Below are 22423 nucleotides of genomic sequence, written 5' to 3'. Positions count from 1 at the left end.
GCGTGTAGCGGCCGAGCTCGAGGGCACTTCACCCAGCAGCGACGGCGGCAGCGGCGGCGGCGAGGCCAGAACATTTCAGCTGCTGCGATGAATAGCTGCAGACTCCACGACCCTGAGATCCCTCGCTTCCTTTCCACCGCCGTCTATTTATAAGATCCAACCACCGACAGAAGCAGCAGCAGCAGCAGCAGCAGCACTTTAAAATGACTGAATCATTCAAAGATGAAAAGCTGAAACTGAGCAAAAAGGAGCGAAAGTTGAAAACCATCACTCAAAGACTACATTTCCCATAATCCCTGCTGATTCCCATCATAAATACCTATGGCATTTCCTTTTGTTGATAAAGCATGTACTGATTTGACTGACTTATTATATTTACGCCTTCTAACCTAAAAGAATATTGTGAAACTTTTATTTTGAAAGAAAGGCATCCTCATCCTGTTTTGTGCAACAATGCAACACAAGAGATTCCCTTTCAAAATAAAAGACATAGAAGCTGCAAAAAGCCTTTTTTTTAAGACTTATCCCATTAAAAACATTATAGAAATGTTCATTTTAATGACAAGTTTTCTTTTTGTTATTCTCACGGTTGCTTTTACAGTCGTATTTAAAAAGACTGTACCTGTCTACTTGACCAGATTATGTTATTTTTGACTGTTTTTAATCATCAAAAAAACATATTTGGAAGGAATCGACTAGATTTGGTTCCTAAGTGAATAAACTGTGCTGAAAACATCAGCATATCTTCATCTGTCTAACTCTAAATCTATTCATTCATCATCATCATCATCATTATTATTGTATTGTGTCGTGATGCATTCAGATACTTTAATGGTTTATTTATTCATCTTCTGCACTCGGCTGTAACCACAAGTAATAAAGCCGAGATAAAAAATGGAGGATGATCTGAGGACAGACCTCGAAGGCATCCGAGAGAAAGAAAATGAAAAATAAATTAATAAATAACTAAATAAAATCCAGAGCAGAGACACCGAACCGACATAATCAGCCAAAATTAGTGTGAAGTACAGTTATGATTCACACTTCACACTCTGTTATGGAAGGTGCTTACAAACTACTTCTACACAAATACAAATAAAAGCTCCAGAGAAGTGTTCGATCAGTTGCAACACATTTTCTGGTTTTATGTTCAGATGATAACAGTTAAAGGGATAGTTCACCCAAAATTGAAATTTCACTCATTATCTACTCACCCTCATGTGGACTAAGGGCTGGGAGAAGTTTCAGAGTCCTCCGTGGCTTCTCTGAGTTACAGGGGGTCTCGGCGTAGCAGTGCATGTCCATATGACGGTTGCAAATGGATACCAACTGTCTTCGTAACAAAAAGACACACCAAAAAACATCCAAATACCTCCATGCTGCTCGTATGTAATGTCCGTCTTGTATTGAAGCCCCGAAATGCGAAATTGTCCCGAAAAAAATTAAAGGGACAACGAGGAGTTTCTAATTGGTTATAAAAAAGTCTCACCTTAATGTGGATGAATCTCCGCTACCCACACTTGTTAATGGGCCCATTTTCGATAAATATATCGTTTTGTCTCTATCGTTATTTTGTTATTATTAGTGGTGGCGGAAATGCTGGTCGAGCCGACGAATGATGAATGAAAACATGAGTCTGTCTTGCGCCGGTCAAAGAATTTCACGGTGCGCGTGGAGGCTCATAAATGTAGTGTGAAAACGCTTTGCTTTTCCAAAACTCCTCGTTGTCCTTTAAATAAGTCTATTTTTCCGCTACAAACAAGCTTGAAAAATAGACTTATTTAATTTTTTTCGGGACAATTTAGCATTTCGGGGCTTCAATAAGAGACGGACATTACATACGAGCAGCATGGAGGTATTTGGATGTTTTTTGGTGTGTCTTTTTGTTACGAAGACAGTTGGTATCCATTCACAACCGTCATATGGACATGCACTGCTACGCCGAGACCCCCTGTAACTCAGAGAAGCCACGGAGGACTCTGAAACTTCTCCCAGCCCTTAGTCCACATGAGGGTGAGTAGATAATGAGTGCAATTTCAATTTTGGGTGAACTATCCCTTTTCCTGCTGTGTTCCTGTGAGCTGCAGCTGGAAACCTCCCACGCTCCTCTCTGCTGCCCCCGGCAACATCAGCATCAGCATCCTCATCATCCTCATCCTCAGCATCAGCATGAGCAGGAGAGGAGCAGGTCAACAGCCCCAACACAAAACCACAGATATGACTTCATGCAGAGAAAAAGATGAAGAAAAATTAAACAGATGTTCTCGGATTGTCGGTTTCTATTCATTTCATGTGTGTGTGTGTGTGTGTGTGTATGTATGTGTGTGTTTATGTGTGTGTGCTCTTTTAATAGAGCGTCGCCCGGGTGACGTCGTCATATCAGTCGCCAGTCGACAAAATGTCAGCTCTCTGAAACGCGATCTGGTTGGGGGTCGAGCAACATGAAGATAAACACTCGGTGACTACTTCATTAGGTACAGCTGTAAAATCTAATCCCACTTCACACACACACACAGAGACACACACACAGACACACACACAGCGCCACAGACGTATTCATCCGACTCTTGGTGTGTTTATTATACAACCACTAATAACGGCTATAATAAATATCATGTTGAAGTGTCACGTTTCCTCCAAAGCTTTAACAGAAATCACAGTCACAAGCTTTGAACAAGAAGATAAACTGAGCTTTATGGGTAAATAAAGAGGAAATCCTGAATTTTAAAGCTCATAATTACTTTTAACAATAATTAATTTGATGTTTCGTGGAAGTTCTTCGCTTTCCAAGATGGCGTCCTGATTCTCAGATCATATATTATTATTATAATTATTATTATATATAATTATATTTATAATATAGACATACATGGAGAAGCTTCACAGGAATGTAGCTTTCTGACTGGAGTGTTATGGGTTATTTAGCTCCGCCCCCTCATCCATCCATCAATCTTGTTACCATGGTTACAGAATGTTCACATTGTCACCTTCAAAGCACTAGTTAACTGTTTTTATCAAACTTGTTGATCACCCACTTCACTGGATTAGCATCAAAACTGACAGACAGGTGATTTATAAAACATGATGTAACAGTATCATATATTTTAATGATAATCAGAAAACCTTATTGATCACTTAAAGGGATAGTTCAACATTTTGGCAAATTGGCCCATTGCCATAATCCCTATAGTTTTAGCAGTAGGTTCGTTACCTTTAATTGCTGGTGCAAGCTATTTTTAGAACGGCGGAGCGGAGCCACAAGCTGCTCAGAGCTACGCTACGGAGGCTAACGGGGATTTCTTAGTTTCCCTCATCAAACTCATCAAATACACAATTCAACAACTCCAAAACGCTCTGGTGGACAAGTTGTGACCTGCACATTCACCACACTATGAGATAATAACACAACGTTGCCAGACAGAGTTGTTTTCGAGGTTTGCCAAATTGTTGAACTCTCCCTTTAAGGTTCGTCTGTTGGTTCAAGGTTTAAATGACAGAAAATTAAAGCTAAATAGGAAATAATAGAAACAGCAACAAACTGCACACGAGTCGATGCATGAGCACAACGAACAAAAGTTAAGCAAATTAAAATGTTGTTTACAATTTGTTTGTGTTTAATTAGAGCAGCTGTGTTCATCAGAACCGCGTGGTCGTGTTCGGCTGCTACCAACTCAGGTTCTCCCTCCCTCTCTCCCTCCCTCCATCTTCCCTTTCTCTCCCCCCATCTTTCCCTCTCTCCCTGTATGATCCAATTACCAGCTGCCGTCCCTGCGCTCTGACAGGTCGACCAAACGACCGACACACTCTTGACAAACCGTGTCAGGTCTTCCCGGTTCAGCTTCACGCCTCTCACAAGAGTGTGAATACGTCCTACAGAACACGCAGTCATTTGTAGACACACACACACACACACACACACACACACACACACACACACACACACTTTCACGTTACACACTCTCGCTATAGTACGAGTGTTGAGCGCTGATTCAGTCGGACAGGATCCAGTACGGCAGAGCAGAGTTGACTATTTTCGTGTTTGCTTAACCATCTCTCATTTCATTCTCCACCTCGTCACGTGGAGCAGCCGTGTGTGTGTGTGTGTGTGTGTGTGTGTGTGTGTGTGTGTGTGTGTGTGTGTAGCCATGTTGTCATAGCCGTGAGGAAGGAGGATCTGCGTGGACGCGTCGATGCTCCTGTTGGAGGCTGCAGCCGTTTGTGCTGCTGAACTGTCACCGACTTGTAACTAGTAACAGGTGTTTTAATTATTCTGTCAATGAGAGTCGTCTGAAACACACACACACACACACACACACACACACACACACACACACACACACACACACACACACACACACACACACACACACACACACACACACACACACACACACACACACACACACACACACACACACACACACACACACACACACACACACACACACACACACACACACACACACACACACACACACACACACACACACCTGTCTGTAGAGTATAATGCAACACACGGCAACAACAGAATAGACACGGCAGCCTTCAATATCGAGACAACAGACGTGTCTGGGCCGACTGTGGTCGCATAAGTGTGACATCATCTGAAAAAATCAATATTGATAACTAAATGAAGTAGCAAAAGTATTCAAAAAACCCAATCTAATGTCATCTTATATGATATTATAATAATAGATAATGAAAGCAGTTTATCTGCTGCATTAATCAAGCTGAGGCTCAGGGTACTGGAAGTGCTCCTCTGCTTCCCTACAGATCCCAAGCAGCGGACTACTACCATCACTCAGTCAGTCAGGGAAATTAGTTTTAATCATAGGGCTGATACAACTCTAAAACTATCTATAGGTGTATAAAAATGTGGATTGTGCTTGATAATATGACACATGAGTGTACAAATGACAAAATTAGGAAAGAGAAAAGATCGTAGAGAAACAAGATCATCATCTCGTCCGCTAACGAGAGCGATGAGCTAGAAGAGTAGAATGTATAGAAGTAAAATGATGAATTACATTTTCTCCAAAATGTTGTCAAACAACAATCTGAACCCGTCCAGCGTCCTGAACATCACGACACAACACGACCTGAATCTGATCCAGCAGGGTTAGGGTGCAACGTCCAAAACTGAAGCTGCAGATTCATCGACTGTTACTGCTGCTTTTCTGTTTACAGCTTCTCTCCACAAAAATCTCACTCTTAGTTCCCAGTGTTTCCTCTAGGATTTTAGGTTTTTATTTATGGCCCTTTTTCATTAACGCAACTCGGCTGGACATGTCTTTACTCAGGTTTTTGGGTTTTTTAGGTTTTTTCTTTTCTTTTCCACTAGCACTCGAGCGCAACGTCCAACACGAGAATCGAAGAAAAAAGAATCTGTACCGAGACTGTTGTTGTTCTTTCACCTGAGTTCACTGCTGTGAGGGAAAAACCACACTGTGGCCCGTTAACGAGGTGCAGACAGGGGAGTTTGGAGCCGACGAGAAGATCGAAAATATAGAGTGAGATGGCGCGGTCGTAGCCGCCGTGAAATGACGACCCTGTGATGAAGAACTCAGCTGTGATTGAAAAGCACCCAAACCAAGTCGAGTACAGCTGTAACTGTGTAGTGGAAAGGGGTGCAAAGTAATGGTAACTGGAAGTGGAAACCCTGCTTTACATTGTTTTAACATAGAAATAAGAAAAATCATCATTCTGAAGGTGTGGCGGCTTTTATTTTGCCGCCACAATCAATTACATGTAGCGGAAACCCTTGTTCCTCTGATGTTTGATTTCATTTTTGACTCAGTGTCAGGTGTCTCGACTTCACACCGGGGCTCCAGACTAACTTTTCTTTCACAAGGAGCACAGTAACTTAAAACTTTAGGAGCACAAGCAGAAGATTTAGGGGCACACACACTGTAAATCGACTTGCAAAGCAAAATCTTCACATTTCCTTTTCATTCATGATCCTCACACACATCGGCCTGACACCTGTAATGAGAGATTTCAGATTCTTCGAGTCGCCACTTCCTTGTTTCATCAAATTTCCTTTCCTTTACACAGTTAGATGAAAAACTTATTGCACCGTCTCAACTTTTAAAGGCAAAATGCCTCCATTTAGGGGCAAGTATGGATTCCAGAGTCTTCTGCACCCGCTGCACCCTCAGTGAGCGAGGCACTTCGGATAAAAGCCTCCGCCGAATGGCATATGTTATATAATTATGTAAAGAATAAAGGGCGAGAGAGAGGGAGAGTGAAATATAGGCCTATATAAAGTGGTGGTGGGTTCGGGGGGGGAGAGAGAGAGGATTAAGAGGGAGGGAGAGAGAGGGATGGTTGCTATGACCTACTTCCTAAGCACTTCACCAATCGCTTCCTTTCACAGTGAAGATTTATCGTGCGCACACACAGAACACACACAGTGAACACACACATTACACACACACAACGACAGTATATACTTTACATGCAAACACACACACATACACACATTTAAAAAGAAAAAAAAAACCTACTTCAACACATACAATTAGTGGTCCACAAAGCACATAAAGAATCCGAGGGGCAGTTTCACATGAAGCGAAGCTCTAAGAGTTCAGCCTGAGAGAGGAAAACCCACTGCAGGGTCTCACACTCACACACACACACTCACATACACACAGAAAGAGAGAGGGTAAATTATGTAAAGGCCTTTATTCACTCTGTCATATTAATGCTTTTAAACGCCGGCCGGGTTCAACCACAGTGGGCGGATGGACGGACGGACGAACGCGGTAAAACAAAAAGTGAAAAGAGCTGAAACACAACGTAGATGTCCAGATACAGCGCAGGACAAATATTATGAATGGTGTATGATGATGTCATCAAGAGGGGACGTGGCTTGTTATGTTCATATATTTTATGCTACAGTTAGATGATTGTGTTAAGTTAAGTTTCAGGTCTAACTTCTATGATTTAATTGTCATAACATGATTTTCTTCACAATTTTTCTATCACAATATTCAATGTTATTGATTATCGGCTCCAGCCTAATAGATGCACTCTTTGTTTCACCAGTGTCAAGGACCAGTTGCACAAAAAAGCCATATTAAAAGGGATAGTTCAACATTTTGGCAAATTGAGTCGTTTTAGAGGTAAATTCATGCAAAACCGCTGATGCATGTTTCCTTCAGGGACAGTTTTTCAGCAAGCAGTCTCTGCATTTGCCTCTAAAACAACTCTGTCTGGTGACGTTCTGTTATTATCTCATAGCGTGGTGAATGTGCAGGTCACAACTTGTCCACCAGAGCGTTGTGGAGTTGTTGGATTGTGTATTTGATGAGTTTGATGAGGGAAACCAAGAAATCCCATGAGCCTCCGTAGCATAGCTCTGAGCAGCTCGCGGCTCTGCTCCGCCGTTCTAAAAACAGCTTGCACTGACAATTAAAGGTAACAAACCTACTGCTATGACTACGATTATGGCAATGGGCCAATTTGCCAAAATGTTGAACTATCCCTTTAAGATTTTCCTTAAATTCCAAACTAATATGTCCTTTAAATACAAACACCCTAACGTCTCCTCTCCTTGAGGTTTTTATAAAATGTGTTCATGGTTTCCTCCTTATCTTAATCTTAAACTTAAGGAATCACTTAGCCTGGTTGTTAATGTGTTTTGTGCAATGACTTTACACAGTTTAAGGGAAAAGTAAAAAGGTGCCTCAATAAAAGTTTAGTTCTCATTAATTCAAAATGAAATCTCTTCTAATTAATGAGTGAGATTAACAGTACATCATGCAATATGAGGAGGTCGTATATATAAAGGGGTGGGGGGGTTATTTGTTATCATAATCACAACACAATCACAACATCTGATAAACATTACGCAGCAAATTCTCACATTTTTGATTAAAAAAGGTTAAAGAGTATTGTTTATTATCAAAATACAGTACTACCTGATTCATTTTCTATCAAATAACACATCAATTAATAAATCAAAACCATTCCCTTGAGGAGAAACGCCAGGAAAAAAAAAAACGGGAGAGACGTCGTTTGAATTTGAGCTTTTTTCAGCCGTTTCCTGACATGTTCATTTTAATATAGACTGATTGATTTGAAATAATAATAATAATCCCTTTAAATAAGTCGCATGCACATCCATTATACATGCACATGCACACACCCACACTCAGACATGCTCTTTCAACTCGGAGACAGCAATCACCCCCCCCCCCCTCACCCCCTCACCCCACCCCCCCTCGGGAGCCAGCTCCGTCCTGACTGACAGCGCTTCACAAACCGCCCCACCACCAGGAAAAAAAGGCAAAAAGGATCTGTCATAAGAAACTCTCAGGAGGCGTCGTCCGGGTGACAGCACCACCTTCCCTCAAAATAGGGGGGGGGGGATTGGTAGTGGGGGGGCAAGGGGGGAGGGGTGGGGGGGGGTAAAGATGGACTCTTGGAGTGTTTTCAGCCTGATTCCTAAGTGGCGTGTCGTCGGCGGTGAAACACGAGCCTGTGAAGGAAGAGTCCAGGTTAGGGGGTCTGGTTGCTAGGCAGCAGCCAGTCGATCAGAGCAGGATGCTGATTGGCTTATGTGTGTGTGTGTGTGTGTGTGTGTGTGTGTGTGTGTGTGTGTGTGTGTGTGTGTGGTGTAAGAGAAAAAGAGAAAAAGAGAGAGAGAGAGAGAGTGGGTTTTAATTTACCCGAGAAGTGTGTGTGAATCTGCTTCTGGACAGAGAGGATCATGGGACTAGAGCGGTGACGGTGTCGTGTCATTTTCAAAACGTCTTATAAATAAAGTTTTATTCGGTGCTGCAGCTTCTGTGTCTCAGTCTGACGATCAACAGAAAGACTGAAACCGACGCGCTGACGGAAAATAATTACTTTTCCTACTTGGAGGCCTTCATCCTTTCTTCTCATCCTCTCCTCCTCTCCTCTCCTCTTCTCATCCTTTCCTCCTCTCTTCTCATCCTCCTGTCTTATCCTCTCCTCCTCTCCTCTTGTCCTCTCATCCTCCTCCTCTCCTCCTCTCTTCTCATCCTTCACTCTCATCCTCCTCTCCTCTTCTCTTCCTCTCATCCTCTCCTCTTCTCTTCTCATCCTCCTCCTCTCCTCCTCTCTTCTCATCCTTCACTCTCATCCTCCTCTCCTCTTCTCTTCCTCTCATCCTCTCCTCTTCTCTTCTCATCCTCCTCTTCTCCTTTCTTCTCATCCTCCTCCTCTCATCCTCCTCTTGTCCTCTCATCCTCCTCTTCTCCTTTCTTCTCATCCTCCTCCTCTCATCCTCCTCTTGTCCTCTCATCCTCCTCTCATCCTTTCCTCTCCTCCTATCCTCTCATCCTCCCCTTCTCTCTTCCTCCTCCTCTCCTCTTCCTCTCCTCCTCTCCTCTCCTCCTCCTCCTTTCCTCTCATCCTCTCCTCTCTTCTTCCTCTCCCCCTTCTCTCATCCTTTCCTCTCTTCCTCCTATCCTCCTCTCATCCTCTCCTCTTCCTCCTGTCATCCTCTCCTCTCATCCTCTCATCCCAGTTTCACTCCCAATATCTTTTGGACCACCTCCCAAATTAAAGATGGGTCCGGCTGGAGGAGACGAGTGTGATTGAACAGCATTGTTCAGTATTTTGTTCTGGTTTGAATAAAATGAAAAAAAACAAAAAAAACAACTTCCTTTGATTTGTCACAAATTTTTGCACAGCACATGAACCGACTCCTCGGGGGGGAGGGGGGAGAGGATTTCTAGAAAGAAACTGCACGCTGAGATTTTTTAATATATTTCGGATTAAATGTTGCACATTTATGTGGAAGGAGAGAAAAGAAAGAAAGAAAGAGAGTTGTGATGAGTAACGAGCTGCCACGGCGTCTGTCCAAAGAGATAAGAGCAGAGATAGAAACAAAGAGGCGAGTGAGTGAGCGACGGGAGGAGGAAGAGGAGGCGGGACGGCACAGACTTTTACGGGAACAAAAAGAGATGAAGTGAGATATAAAAGAAGACAAACACTGCCGCCGACTGAGTGTGTGTGTGTGTGTGTGTGTGGCGAGGGCAGAGGGATGGAAAAGCCCAGCAACAGGGCGCATGCCTTAAATAGCGAGATGCCGGGAGATAACGTGACGCTGGAGAAAGGCTGATGGCCCGGGGCTTCTGTTGTGTTGTGTTGTGTTGTGTTGTGCTGTGTGTTGTGTTGTGTGTTGTGTGTTGTGTGTTGTGTTGTGTGTTGTGTTGTGTACGAGCCCAGTGCTAACAGCGGCTCTGTGGGCTTCTCCTTCTCTTAGTCATATGTCCGGGTCACATGACTACCCTCGCCTCGTCCGCACGAGGCCAGACGGGCGCTGGTGGGCAGAGAACGAAACGCCGGCCGCCCATCTGGATTTCACAGATGCCCAGAGCCGCCGCCGGCCGCCGGGGGGGCTACCGTTACCCCCCCCCTGCCCCCCCTGCCCCCCCCAATGAGAGCAGAGCCTGTTGTTGTTCAGTGTGTTAGTTTGTACAGTGTTTAGAAGGTGAAGCGTGAAGCCGCCACGGGGACGTTACCTTCACCTTCAGTCACAGCTCCACTCAGGAAGGTGTGAAAGGTGTTTTTATTGAATGATACCTCTGCTTTGAATTTACCTAGTTACCATTACCCTGCTTTGTTTGCTAGCCTGACAGCTGCACAAAAAGATGCTAGCACTTCGCTGGCAACCTCCTCATTCTCTTTCTCGGACTCACTGGCTACTTTCTTTGTTAGATATCCTGTACATGGAGCTGTCAGTAGCCAGAATGCACAACGCAAAGCAAGCCACTATTACCTCCTGGACTTCGTCAATAGAAAAAATTAAGAACCTTTTGTGCCCCCAAACTGATGTCTAGAGCCTTGTATGTTGTGTGTTTTTTCTGTATAGTCTGATGTTCTGAGCCTGTCCTTGTACTGATGTGTCCTTGCTGCCTGGGGTGGGAAGGGGGATGTCTTTTCCTTTTTTTTTTTTCCTCTTGTCTTGTGTTTGTTTCTGTATTTATTTATTTCTATTTATATACATATATAATTTCCTTTTTTGCCTTGTTGTTGTTGAGCCCTTTTCTGCTCTTGTCTTGTTTTTATGTTTTCTGATGGAAACCAATAAAAAGTTATTAAAAAAAAAAAAAAAAGGAAGGTGTGAAACGCTGCAACATGGGAACTCCGTATGTTTCCAAATACTTTATGACCACGTTGAGTCGTTTTAAACTTAATTTATGCTGCTTCGTCAACAGCACAACAGTGTACTCAGGCCGGCCCCTCTTTAGCACCGCAAACCCCCCTTACACCACTGCCTACATTTACTTTCCTACTGTAGGTTCCTCCTTCATGCTTTACCGCCATTTTTTTAAAGTGTTTATAGCGTTGGTTGTTCCACATCAATCATCTCCCACAACTCCAAAAACAACTCTGTTCACTTCAGTCGCCGTTATTCACTGTGCCTTGGAAGAACAGAGCAGGAAGATACACAAAGTTTGTGCAAATGAGCTTGATTTATGCTTCCACGTCAAGTCAACAATGGCGTACCTTCTGCGGTACCGCCAAAACCTACGCTATCACCTGACGTGCATCTCCAAAAACTTTGCCGGCATTTAGCTTCCCTGGTTCCTTCTTCATGCTTTACCGCCATTTTTTGTAGCATTCGGTTGTTCCACATCAAACATCCCACAACTTCAAAAACAACTCTTTTCACTTCGGTCGGTGTTCACTGTGCCTCGGAAGAACAGAGCAGGAAGATTCACAGAGTTTGTGCAAATTAAATGAATGGTGAACTGCACAGCGACGTGTTCCCAGCGTGGTTACGGCGGTGAGTTGGCTCCATTCTCAAGTCAATATTCTCTAACAAGACTCAGTTCGTCAGTGTCTTAGATTAAGATGGCAAGATTAAAAGTTAGGAAAGATCTGGAATAAAAACTTTATATCTAGAGTCACGTCACTCAATTTAATATCCCCATTGGCTCCAGTGGCTGCTGTCACAGCCAATCAGAGTGTCCGATACTGAGGCTGCAGGCCGTATGCCCAAACTGAGTCTTAGTTTTATTCTGATCTTAGAGGTTGTTCTGAAATTATTGTGGTGAGCAGTCAGATATTCAGTGCTGCAGAGACTTTGGAGCTGAGTTTTTAAGGATTAGACCCAAAAAAAACACCATAGATTCGGCTTAAAAGAACAAACCTGAACCAAATAAGATGTATAAGACAGAGGAGGAGTAAGGGTCAGAGGGGCTCAAACTTTGAGGTTGAGACGTTTGTGTCATGGTTTCTGCCTCCCACTGCAGAGGCCTTTAGCTGTGTCTTTGTAAAAGCCAGTTCTTTTTTTTCTCTCCATGCGCATCAGCCAAAGACTTAATCTTGGCCCCGGCTATTAACTTCATCCACTCCGGCAGCTGCTCAGCCGTCGCTTGGCGAAGACCTGCCCTTTTGTAGAGCAGTGAAAGCAGCTACCTTGTTTTGCAGATGGGACTCTACACCTGGGAAACACTTTGTTTTCCCGTCCTGACTGAGAGCTGGGTATGAAGACGTGATGTCTATGAAGTAAAAACACTCTCCCCTCCTCCTGGCTCGGCTCGGCTCGGCTCGTGTTGTAAGACGTCGTCGGCCACGGTAATCATGCGGTATCGCTGCCGTTTGGCTAATCTGCTTACAGGGGCCTCCTTTCTCTTTTCCTCCAGGCTGCAACTCGATACGGCGGCTCAGCCAGCTTTAGCCACACGCTAATTAATCTGCAGCACCAAAAGCCTCTCGATACGGCCGCAAACAATCGCCGCGGCCCGGGCCAAAGCCACGCGGGCCTGAGGGGGCCGAGCAGTATGATGGTATGACAAGAGTCGAGTCGGGGGGCTGAGGTTTCACTGAGCCACCGGTGGAAACACTGACTAACAAGGCTGGCCAGCTTCATCTGTGGTTTGATTTGATATATTTACAGCTCTGGAAAAAATTAAGAGACCACTCCCAAAATGATCAGTTTCTCTGGTTTGACTATTTATAGGTATGTGTTAATTCTATTCTATCAACTACCGACAACATTTCTCCCAGAATATGGTCGTTTAGAGCTTTTATTGGCTGAAAATGACTAAACTAGTCTAAATAAATAACCAAAAATATCAAGTCTTTTCAGACCTTGAACAATAATAATGCAAAGAAAACATGTTCATATTTATTCCTAAACAACACATCAAGAATATTTTAACTCAGGAAGAGTTTATAAATCAGTTTTTGTGGGATAATGTCAATGTTTAATCCCAGCAGTGATTTTTTATAATCTTCCTATAAAACCAGATGTGGTTCAGGTGATGACCTCATCAGTGCCTCATTAAGTAGAATGAGTTGTGTTTGTGTTGCTATTTAAAAAAAGAAAAGAAAAGAATGACTGTCATACATGTAGAGATGCTTTTAAGAAACATTTGTGAAAGTATAGTCTCTTATTATTTTCCAGAGCTGCATTTATATACTTTAAAAAAATAAAAGAGGGGGACATGATTGTCCGGTGAAGCCGACAGCCCTGCAGCTGGTGGCCAGATGATGCTTTTCTTCAGGCGATATGGGGGTTAGGGGGTTGGGTTGGGTTAGAGGGTTGGGGGCTGCAGAGAGGAACGAGCGAGTGGATGAGGGGAGCCGGCTTAATCCTCTCTGTCACACTGTCCCGCTTTGTCAGAGACAATGTCAGGCCTCCGTTTTTCAGCCTCTCTCTTCCTGCATCTCATCCTCCGAACCAACAATCACGGCCTCTCCCTGCAGATCCATCTTCCTCAACTCTATCTCCTCCTTTTTTCTTTTTGTTTACCCCTGCTCTTTCTTCTGCTTCTTCTTCAATCCCTGTTGCACCTCCTGTCTGTCCTGTGTGTGCCTCTGTCTGTCTCACTCGCTCGCTCTCAGACAGGGCTTATCTGCAGAACAGAACAAACAGGCTCATTGTGTTTCACGAGAGCCATGAGGGCAGCAGAGGAAGAGGCTTATTTCATTGAAACCTGGATAGGATATCATCCATCCACGGAGCCTGGAGGGATTCCTTAATGCCAGTGGAAAATGTGGGTGATTTGTCGGTCAGAAAAAAAAAAAAACAATACCAGAAACACAAATGGGACGGAGGAAGAGGTGACATTGGAGGCCAGATTGTCCTTTAATGTAATGAAAGAGAGACACAGCAGATATGAGGGATGATGAAGCGGCAGCAGATAGACCTGAGCAGAGGAGGATACTGGCTGCAACAGGTGAAGAGCCGAGTGAGGAAACAGTCACACTGCAAAAACTCAAAATCTTTCCAAGAGTATTTGTCATATTTCTTGTCAAAATGTCTAATTTTGGGGCGGTGCGTGGCGCAGACCTTTCCTGCATGTCATTCCCCCTCTCTCTGCCTCCCCCTTTCCTGTCTATCTCACTATGCACTATCCAATAAAGGCAAAAACGCCAAAAAATATACTTAAAAAAAAAACAAACTGTCTAATTTCTAGTCAAAACTAATTAGGGCTGACCCTAATTATCAGATTTTGATAATCGAAGCTTCGCGATCGTAGCGGAAATAATGAAAGTAATGGCAAACAAACACTGCATATCTCCAAAATCAGGCAGGTTTCCAGGATGCCAAGTCGCCTACTCATTTTAATGTAACAATTGCCGATGAGAACCGGTGTCAAAAAGGAAAAAAAAAAACAATCTATCACGGACTTAAAGATCGATTTCCATGGCAATGAACGAAGCTTCGAAGCTTCAAAGCTCCGATTTTTTTGGGTTAGCCCTAAAACTAAGAACCCTTTCCACTTAAAATGAGACTCATCGCCTAAAATTAACTTGTTTTTAGTTCATTTTCACTTGTTTCAAACACACTTTCACTTGAAATAAGTAGAAACATCTGCCAGTGAAAGCAAGTTTTTTGTGCTTGTAAGAAAAACTTGCCCCACTATCAGATTTTTCTACTTCAAGTAAAAATATGCTTGAAAGAAGTAAAAAGTGTCTAAAAACAAGCTACTTTTTATGTGATGACATTTGTTTTGACTAGAAATGACATTTTGACTAGAAACAAGACAAATATTCTTGGTAAGATTTTACGTTTTTGCAGTGCACGACACCACACCACAGACTTCATATCAGCAAAACAACTAAATATCTGCAAGAAGAAGAGCTTGGACAGCAGAAACACACACAGCAGCAGCAGCAGCAGCAGCAGGGATGGCTGCACCAGCAAAGAAAACCTAGGATTTTCGATAAGTAGTCCAGACACTGGAGTCTTAAAGTAGAGCGTGGACAAGCTGAGGCGACCTAAATACAGAACTGCAGCGAGAGATAGAGAGAGAGAGAGAGAGAAGAACCTGTGAGGGTTTGTGCCGAAATAACTCTGCGTTCCCGTTCCCTGCAGAGAACCGGCGACCTCCAACAAACTGCGAGGGAGCGACACGGGTTCTCCAGGACTCTGACAGAGAGCAGCGTCGGTATTCAGTGACCGCCAATCGATTCGTCATCGTCCCCAACCTTCGTCGTCCTGCGGCTTACAAAAGGCCGATCGATACGTATGTACGCTCAGTCGTCAGGGACACCGAGCTTAAAGTCACGGCTCAGACAGTCCAGTGATAAAGTTTGATTCACCTGGACACATAAAGGTTATAGGTGAGTTAATAACAGGACCAGTTAGTTCTGCTGCTGCCTTCAGGGTCACGGATATTGTTGGGACATTAAAAAGGTCATTGGGGTGACTTACTAGTAGCCTAAATAAATAAATGACACAAACCACATGAAAATAATAAATTAGATGTATTTCAAGATCCGTCGCGTCATCATGTGTCAAATTACCAGAATCTAGAAATAGCTTATAATGCCAATGATGTCTGAGAAACAGATCGCTTTTCAGCAGATGAGTGGAAGAAGAACAGTTAAAAACAAAGTTAAAGATTGTGTCTTTTAGGGCGTCAATTCATCTGCAACTCAAGTTTCTGCTGTTCTGAGATCAGAGATCATAATATAGCAAACATGCCGATGTGTATGGACACTAAACTCGTGCATTAAGCAGTTGAAACTAAACAAGCAAATGACACTGATTTATTTTCCCTGTGTGCGATCCACTGCAAGTTTGAGACAAAAATATCGTCTAAATGTCAGAAACTAACTGAAAAAACACTTGTTATACCTGTTTATCACATCCTCAGGAGACACTCAAACATCTTTTTTTGTCCCTCAAACAGTCACAAACCTTCAGATATTCACTTTACAGTGCATGAACTCCAACTGTTGCTGTTATCTATGATCAAATTAGTTGATGATTCATTCCCTGACGAGCCATAATCCCTGCAGCTCAACTCTTTACTCTTTACAACCTTCACACAGCTGACACAGATGAAAACAAACTTCACACCTTCCTTATTTCTCAACCTCATTTTCCACCAGTGAAATAAAAAAACAGTTTCACCTTTTTACCCGAGCAGCGACCAGCTTCAATCGTCTTTCTTTTACAATACCGCTAGTTAAGCAGGTGGCGCTGCTGGCTGAGGACATGAGGGTTTCGATCACTCTGGCGCTTTCTGGCAGGAAACACAGAGCTGTGACCAGTCACTCAGTCAGCTCCCATCCAACCAAGGCAATTAGAGAGGCTGCTTATCAGCGGGTAATTATACAAAAGGAAAAAGAAAAGAAAGAAACAGCGGGGCGCTTGCATTTCATCGCGGTCACACACATTGTTCTGCACTAATGCTCCTATGGGACAAAGCCACCGACTCAGATCTTGTGATACAGCGTTTTTTCAGCATTCGTGACCATTTATCTCTCATTGAAGCAAACGATACAGACTCGATCCCGGGCCACAATTACAGTTAATCATCTCATCTCATCATTTAGCCGTTTCACAAAAGCCAATGCACGGTTTATAGCTGATGAGCTGAGGAATGTGTTACACTGCAAAAACTCAAAATCTTTCTAATCTTTCTAATCTTCTAATTTCTAGTCAAAACTAATCTCTTTTCTCTTAAAATAAGACTCATCACTTAAAAATTAACTTGTGTTGAGATAATTTTCATTTGTTTCAAACTATTTTTCACCTGGGATAAGTAGAAAAATCTGCCAGTGAAAGCAAGTTTTTTGTGCTTGTAATAAGAAAGAAAAACTTGCTCCACTGTCAGATTTTTCTACTTATTTCAAGTGAAAATATGCTTGAAAAAAGTAAAAAGTGTCTAAAAACAAGCTACTTTTTAATGTGATGAGTCTTATTTTAAGTAGAATGAGATTTGTTTCGACTAGAAATGACAGTTTTGACTAGAAATGAGACAAATATTCTTGGTAAGATTTTGAGTTTTTGCAGTGTAGGTGCTGTAAGGAGTCGGACTCACCCTCAGGGCCTCGATGACCAGGTCCCGGGCCTCCAGCTCCCCCTCCATGATGCTCAGCAGGGTGAGCAGCTCGGGCTTGCTCAGGTTATCCATGTTGAACTCACATTTCTGCAACACAGAGCAGAAATAAAAACATGTCAGAGAGTCGTGCAGTTCGTCCTTCAAGCGGCGCTGGGCATCGAACCTCGAAGCAGCAGCTTCACAGCGTGTGCCCACATTTATACAGGAACAGGTTTTGCTTGCTGTAAGTAATTCCTCCTGTTCATTTTTTCCTTGTGTGATTTCTGTGACTTAGAGAACGCATTAGTTACATAACAGATGGGGAGGAAAATCTACAGTCCAAACATTTTTATAACTATAATAATATTATGTTTGTGTTTCAACTCCCACATCACTCACCTTGGGATTTTTAACAGGAGGAAAAAACACAGAAAGCAAAACCTTTTCACAAACATCAAAATACACGATGGTTGTTTTGTGCATCATTGGCACTTCCAACTTTAATCTGTCTGATGCTGCTAATGCCTCGTAATGTTTACAACAGTATTTTGCTACAATTCAAACATCAAATAGCAACCAAATGGCTTTAACAAACATTCAAAACTCTCCTGTTTTGATTTCCTTGGTCTTTATTCAGACTTACGTAACAATGTTGTCGTAGCTAATGTTAGCAGGTCAAAATGTCAATAGTCACTTGAATTATGCTTTAATCAACGAGAAAGACCAGGTTTTATGAATTTACAAGCCTAGTGCAGAATAAACTGAAACATTTAGTGTCTGATTTCCATGTGTTGATGCATATCCAGGCTTTAGGATTAGAACATGCTAACACTAGCATTGACAAGTCACTTTAATTTTTTAAGGTCTTTTTCTTTTCTTTCTTTTTCCCAAGTAATGGAGTATTTCACATCTAGCCTACTGATACTTTTACTTAGTTTAAGTTACCTTTTACACCACTGATGTTGGCTAAATTAAAGGTATAATATGTAGGAATTCCCCCCATCTAGCGGTGCGGTTGCATATCGGAACGTATTCTTGATGTTGCATTCACGTGAAATCGGGCAGACGTCAGACAACAGACGCTGCATGTAACAGGATAAACAAGCGTTTTACAAGGAGCTAACTTCACAGAAACTGCTCTAAAATGTCAGACTGAGTGTATCTATAGATAAGATTTGATACTTTATGCTGAATTGTGTGTTTGTTTGTAGCATTTCAGAATTAGCTAGATAGCTAGCTCAAAATAGGTGCTGGCTTAATTTTTTAGGAATAACTTAAATACAACTGATCATTCTTGATCTTTGATGACAAAATGTTGCTTTCTTATACTCTGTAGTTTATTCTGATCAAAATAACAGTACAATTACTACCAAAAAAATGATGGACAGCAAAGTTAAACAAACAGACAAATCGTTAATTCAACCACTTTGTTCAGCCTCCACCAGCACGACAGAATAACTTGCTGATATGACAAATGCACTACTTCCTCCCAATCTCCAACTGGTCTCATTAAGTGCTGCCCTAAGATTAGGCTACATGTCTGTTCCTACCTCCAAGCTATCAAGGCCTAATTACATTTAGCTATAGGTCATTAAGCACCTATTTGGTCAGTAGCGGCTGCAGGGGAGGGGACGGGTGGAGATGACTGTAATTGGGAATGACCACACCATTTCCTGCGTCCCTGCGTGTCAATTAAAACCCTTTTCCAGTCCAATTATGGTCTGGAAAGAGGAGGATCCCTCCTGCACACTGCTCTGGCTCAGCAACATAATATTTATTATCACATTAGAAGTTGTGATGCTGAGCAGGAGCCGTGTGCAGGATCTGCAGATACCTCCAGTCCACTTTCAATTTCCAACTGTAATCATGTTGTGCAGTAGTAGTAGCAGCATATTCGCATATTTTGGGGGTGGCTGCTGCAATGTTAAAAAGGTTTCAGCTCCAGGGGTGAAATAGCTACGACTATTTAATTATTTTACCCACTTTTAATTAACGTTTGTCATTTTTCCTCCATCTGCTTCTGGAACATACATTTAATTCTAGGTGAGTGCATTACATTAAACATTTAACATTTCTGTTTTTCTTCATTTTAACAATATAAAAGACTGGAATAAAAACATCCCATGAGTAGGCTACTTGTGTGCCTAGGTTTGTAGCTTCTCATCATTTACACAATAATTTTACATCTTTTAAAAAACTGAAATTAGCTTGAAAAAGCAGATTTCCTCATTGTTTTGTATCCAATAATATCACAATTAACATCTGATTAGACAACAGTCATAATATGAAGGAGTTGCCTTAAACCTTACAATATTTCCAAAGGGATTTTCCTCCAATTTCTTGCAGTTTATAGACCAAATTAACTGGAAATAAAACCAGTAGATTAAAAATGTGTTGCCATAATATATCAACACAACACAATGAAGGAGGGCATTTTGGCTTCTTTTACTTTTAATATATTTTGCTCATAATACAGCAACACCAGTAATATTTTAATTTAAAAGGCCACTTTTATTGCTGGTATCTAAATTATTTAACAACACTGGGGTATTGTTTGTGTGGTTTTAGTTTTTAATTGGTCTCTGTAATCAATATAGTCTAGACCTGTTCTGTTTGAAAAGTGCTTTGGGGGGAAAAACTGTCTAAAAATGGCCTTAAACTCTTTTCGTCGTTGATTTGAGGAGCATTCAAACATTAAAAGTTCAATGAGTCACAGACTGAAACCATCAGGTATGTGGCTGCAGCTTTAACTTCCTATTGTCAAGATGCAAAATTCAACAATGAGCCAAGAGGCATTTTTGTCAACACTTTTGGGTTTTTGGGGACAGTGAGCTCCATTCAGCGAGCGAGTCACATCTTCTAAACATCACAACAACAGCATCTGGTCCGTCCACATTCCAGAGCCGAGCGTCAAATTGTTTGCGTCCAGGAACCTTGAAAGGCTTTTGAGCTCATCCATAGCAAAAAAAAAAAAAAAAACCTTAAGTGGGGAAACTGAGTGAAATTCTTGGCTGTGCCGCTAAAAAAAAAAAAAGTGAGGTAAAGTCATAAAGAGAAGCCAAGAGATAACACCGGGGCTCGGTTTACAGAAGAATTTCCAATCACCGTGCTGGCAACTACTGCAGCCATCTGCCGGGAAAACAAAGTCACATCCAGCTGCATTCATTTCATGGGATCTGGACGCTTCTCACCAAACCTTCAAACCTTAATAAACTAAAGTGGGAAGAGGAAGAAGGAGGAGGAGGAGGAGGAGGAGGAGGAGGAAGTGCTGCTACCTGCTCAGGCTGCTGAGGTTCAGCTGCCAGTCGGACATTCAGGGCTGATTTACAGGCCGTCATCCAGACCGCAGCCAAGTTTATTCCATTTCATCAAAGAGTCACACACACACATACACACACACAGCGAGTATGACTATGACTTTGAACAGGCCAGCGTGAGTTTTCAACAACTCGTCGTCTGTGTCCTTTATTGGCTCCTGTGACATTGTTTATTTCACCGCAAAGGGGGGAAAAGTTCACACTGCAACAACTGGAGCAGTAAACAAAACAGGCCGTCGCTCGCTTCCTCTCTCCCTCTTTCTCTTTAAAGAGCATCTCTTTAAGAAATAATAATAAAAAATAATAATAAAAAATGTGATGTTTCAGCCAGAACAGCCTCCTCATGACAGGTGCTGAGACATCCCACGCTTTCATTAAAAAAAAACACACACACAAAAGGGACAGTTTTCAGTTTTTTGGTGCCTCACCGGTTTTTCAGAACAAGGAGTTGGAAAGTGTTGCGTCAATCACATGTTTCAGTTTAGTCGAACCACGTTTTTTTGTGTGTGTGTGTGTTTTTTTTTTTGTTTTTTTTAACTCTGATGCGATCACGGTGAAAGCCTGGAAATAAAAGCAGAGAGAGAGATTCCAAAGGGATTGATTCATTCGCGTCGAGCTTTCCAATCGATCCCCGTGGCCCCCTCAGTTTTTTCCCGGCAGTGTTTTTTTTTTTCACCACTCAGAGAATTGAACTGCAGCAGCCAGGGGGTTCTTGATGGACGGCAAAACCCTGGTGCATGCTGGGGGCTGTCAAGGGGCCTTGGGTCAGTGGTGGTGGTGGGTGAGGTAAGGCAAGGGTGGGGGTTGAACACTCTCTCAGTCTTTCTCTTACACTGCAAAAACTCAAAATCTTTCCAAGAATATTTGTCTTATTTCTTGTCAAAATGTCTCATTTCTAGTCAAAACAATCCATTTCCACTTAAAATAAGCCTCATCACCTTAAAACTAACTTGTTTTTAGATCATTTTCACTTGTTTCAAACACATTTTCACTTGAAATAAGTAGAAAAACTGAAAAAAAAAAGGAAGAAAAACTTGCTCCACTATCAGATTATTTTAAGTGAAAATATGCTTGAAAGAAGTAAAAAGTGTCTAAAAACAATCTGCTTTTTAGTGTGATGAGTCTTATTTTAAGTATAATGAGATTTGTTTTGACTAGAAATTACATTTTGACAAAAAATAAGACAAATATTCTTGGTAAGATATTGGATTTTTTGCAGTGTGCTCCCTCTCTCTGTCTTTCTCTCGGCATTTCAGCGCAGTGAGCAGGTGAGGGAAGCGAACACTAATTTGTTCCATGAGCCGTGAGCTGTACGCCAAGGGCACGAGCCGCCTGGCCGGCGTTCAGAGGCTCCTCGCTGTTAGCCCCCGGTCCACTTAATAAGGGCCTATGCGTGTCATTTCACTGCGAGACACAGGGGAAGGGAACTTGTTCGCTCCTCCGCTGCGAGAGAGGAGAAGGAGGAAAAAAAAAAAAAAGGCCGGATCTCACAGGCTCGTGTGAGTTGCAAATATGACGACGGCCTTTGACAGGGAGTTGCCACTGGTAACAAGTGTGAAATGCCACAAAATCAATGAATTAACCCTAATGTTGTCCTCCTGGGTCAAGGAAGAAAGGAAGGAAGGAAGGATGAAGGGAAAGAAGGAAGGAAGGAAGGACGAAGGGAAAGATGAGAGGAAAGAAGGAAGGGAAAAAGGAAGGAAAGACAGAAGGAGGGAGGGAACAGATTGGGTCAAAAAGGGAGGAAGAAAGAGGGATGAAGGGAAGGAAGGAAGGGAAAAGGGATTGTGTAGAGAAGGAAGGGAAAAGGGAAGAAAGAAAGATGGAGGGAGGGAACAGATT

General features: G+C 42.4%; 1 protein-coding gene across 1 annotated transcript in view; it reads right to left on the bottom strand.

Annotated features, from left to right (window-relative positions):
- Positions 1-17388, bottom strand: part of cttnbp2 (cortactin binding protein 2) — a 102068-nt gene extending 84680 nt beyond the window's left edge. Inside the window, exon 1 of the mRNA XM_085780152.1 lies at positions 17265-17388. Coding sequence (XP_085636278.1) covers positions 17265-17357 — 93 coding nt within the window. The 5' untranslated portion in view covers positions 17358-17388. The remainder of the gene's footprint in view (positions 1-17264) is intronic.
- Positions 17389-22423: the final 5035 nt, after the last annotated feature.

This window comes from Trachurus japonicus, chromosome 6, assembly GCF_045865225.1.
Source record: "Trachurus japonicus isolate A0001 chromosome 6, Traja_1.0".
NCBI classification, from domain to species: Eukaryota; Metazoa; Chordata; class Actinopteri; order Carangiformes; family Carangidae; genus Trachurus; species Trachurus japonicus.
Note: the sequence above shows the minus strand (reverse complement) of the source record. Positions and strands in the feature narration are given on the sequence as shown.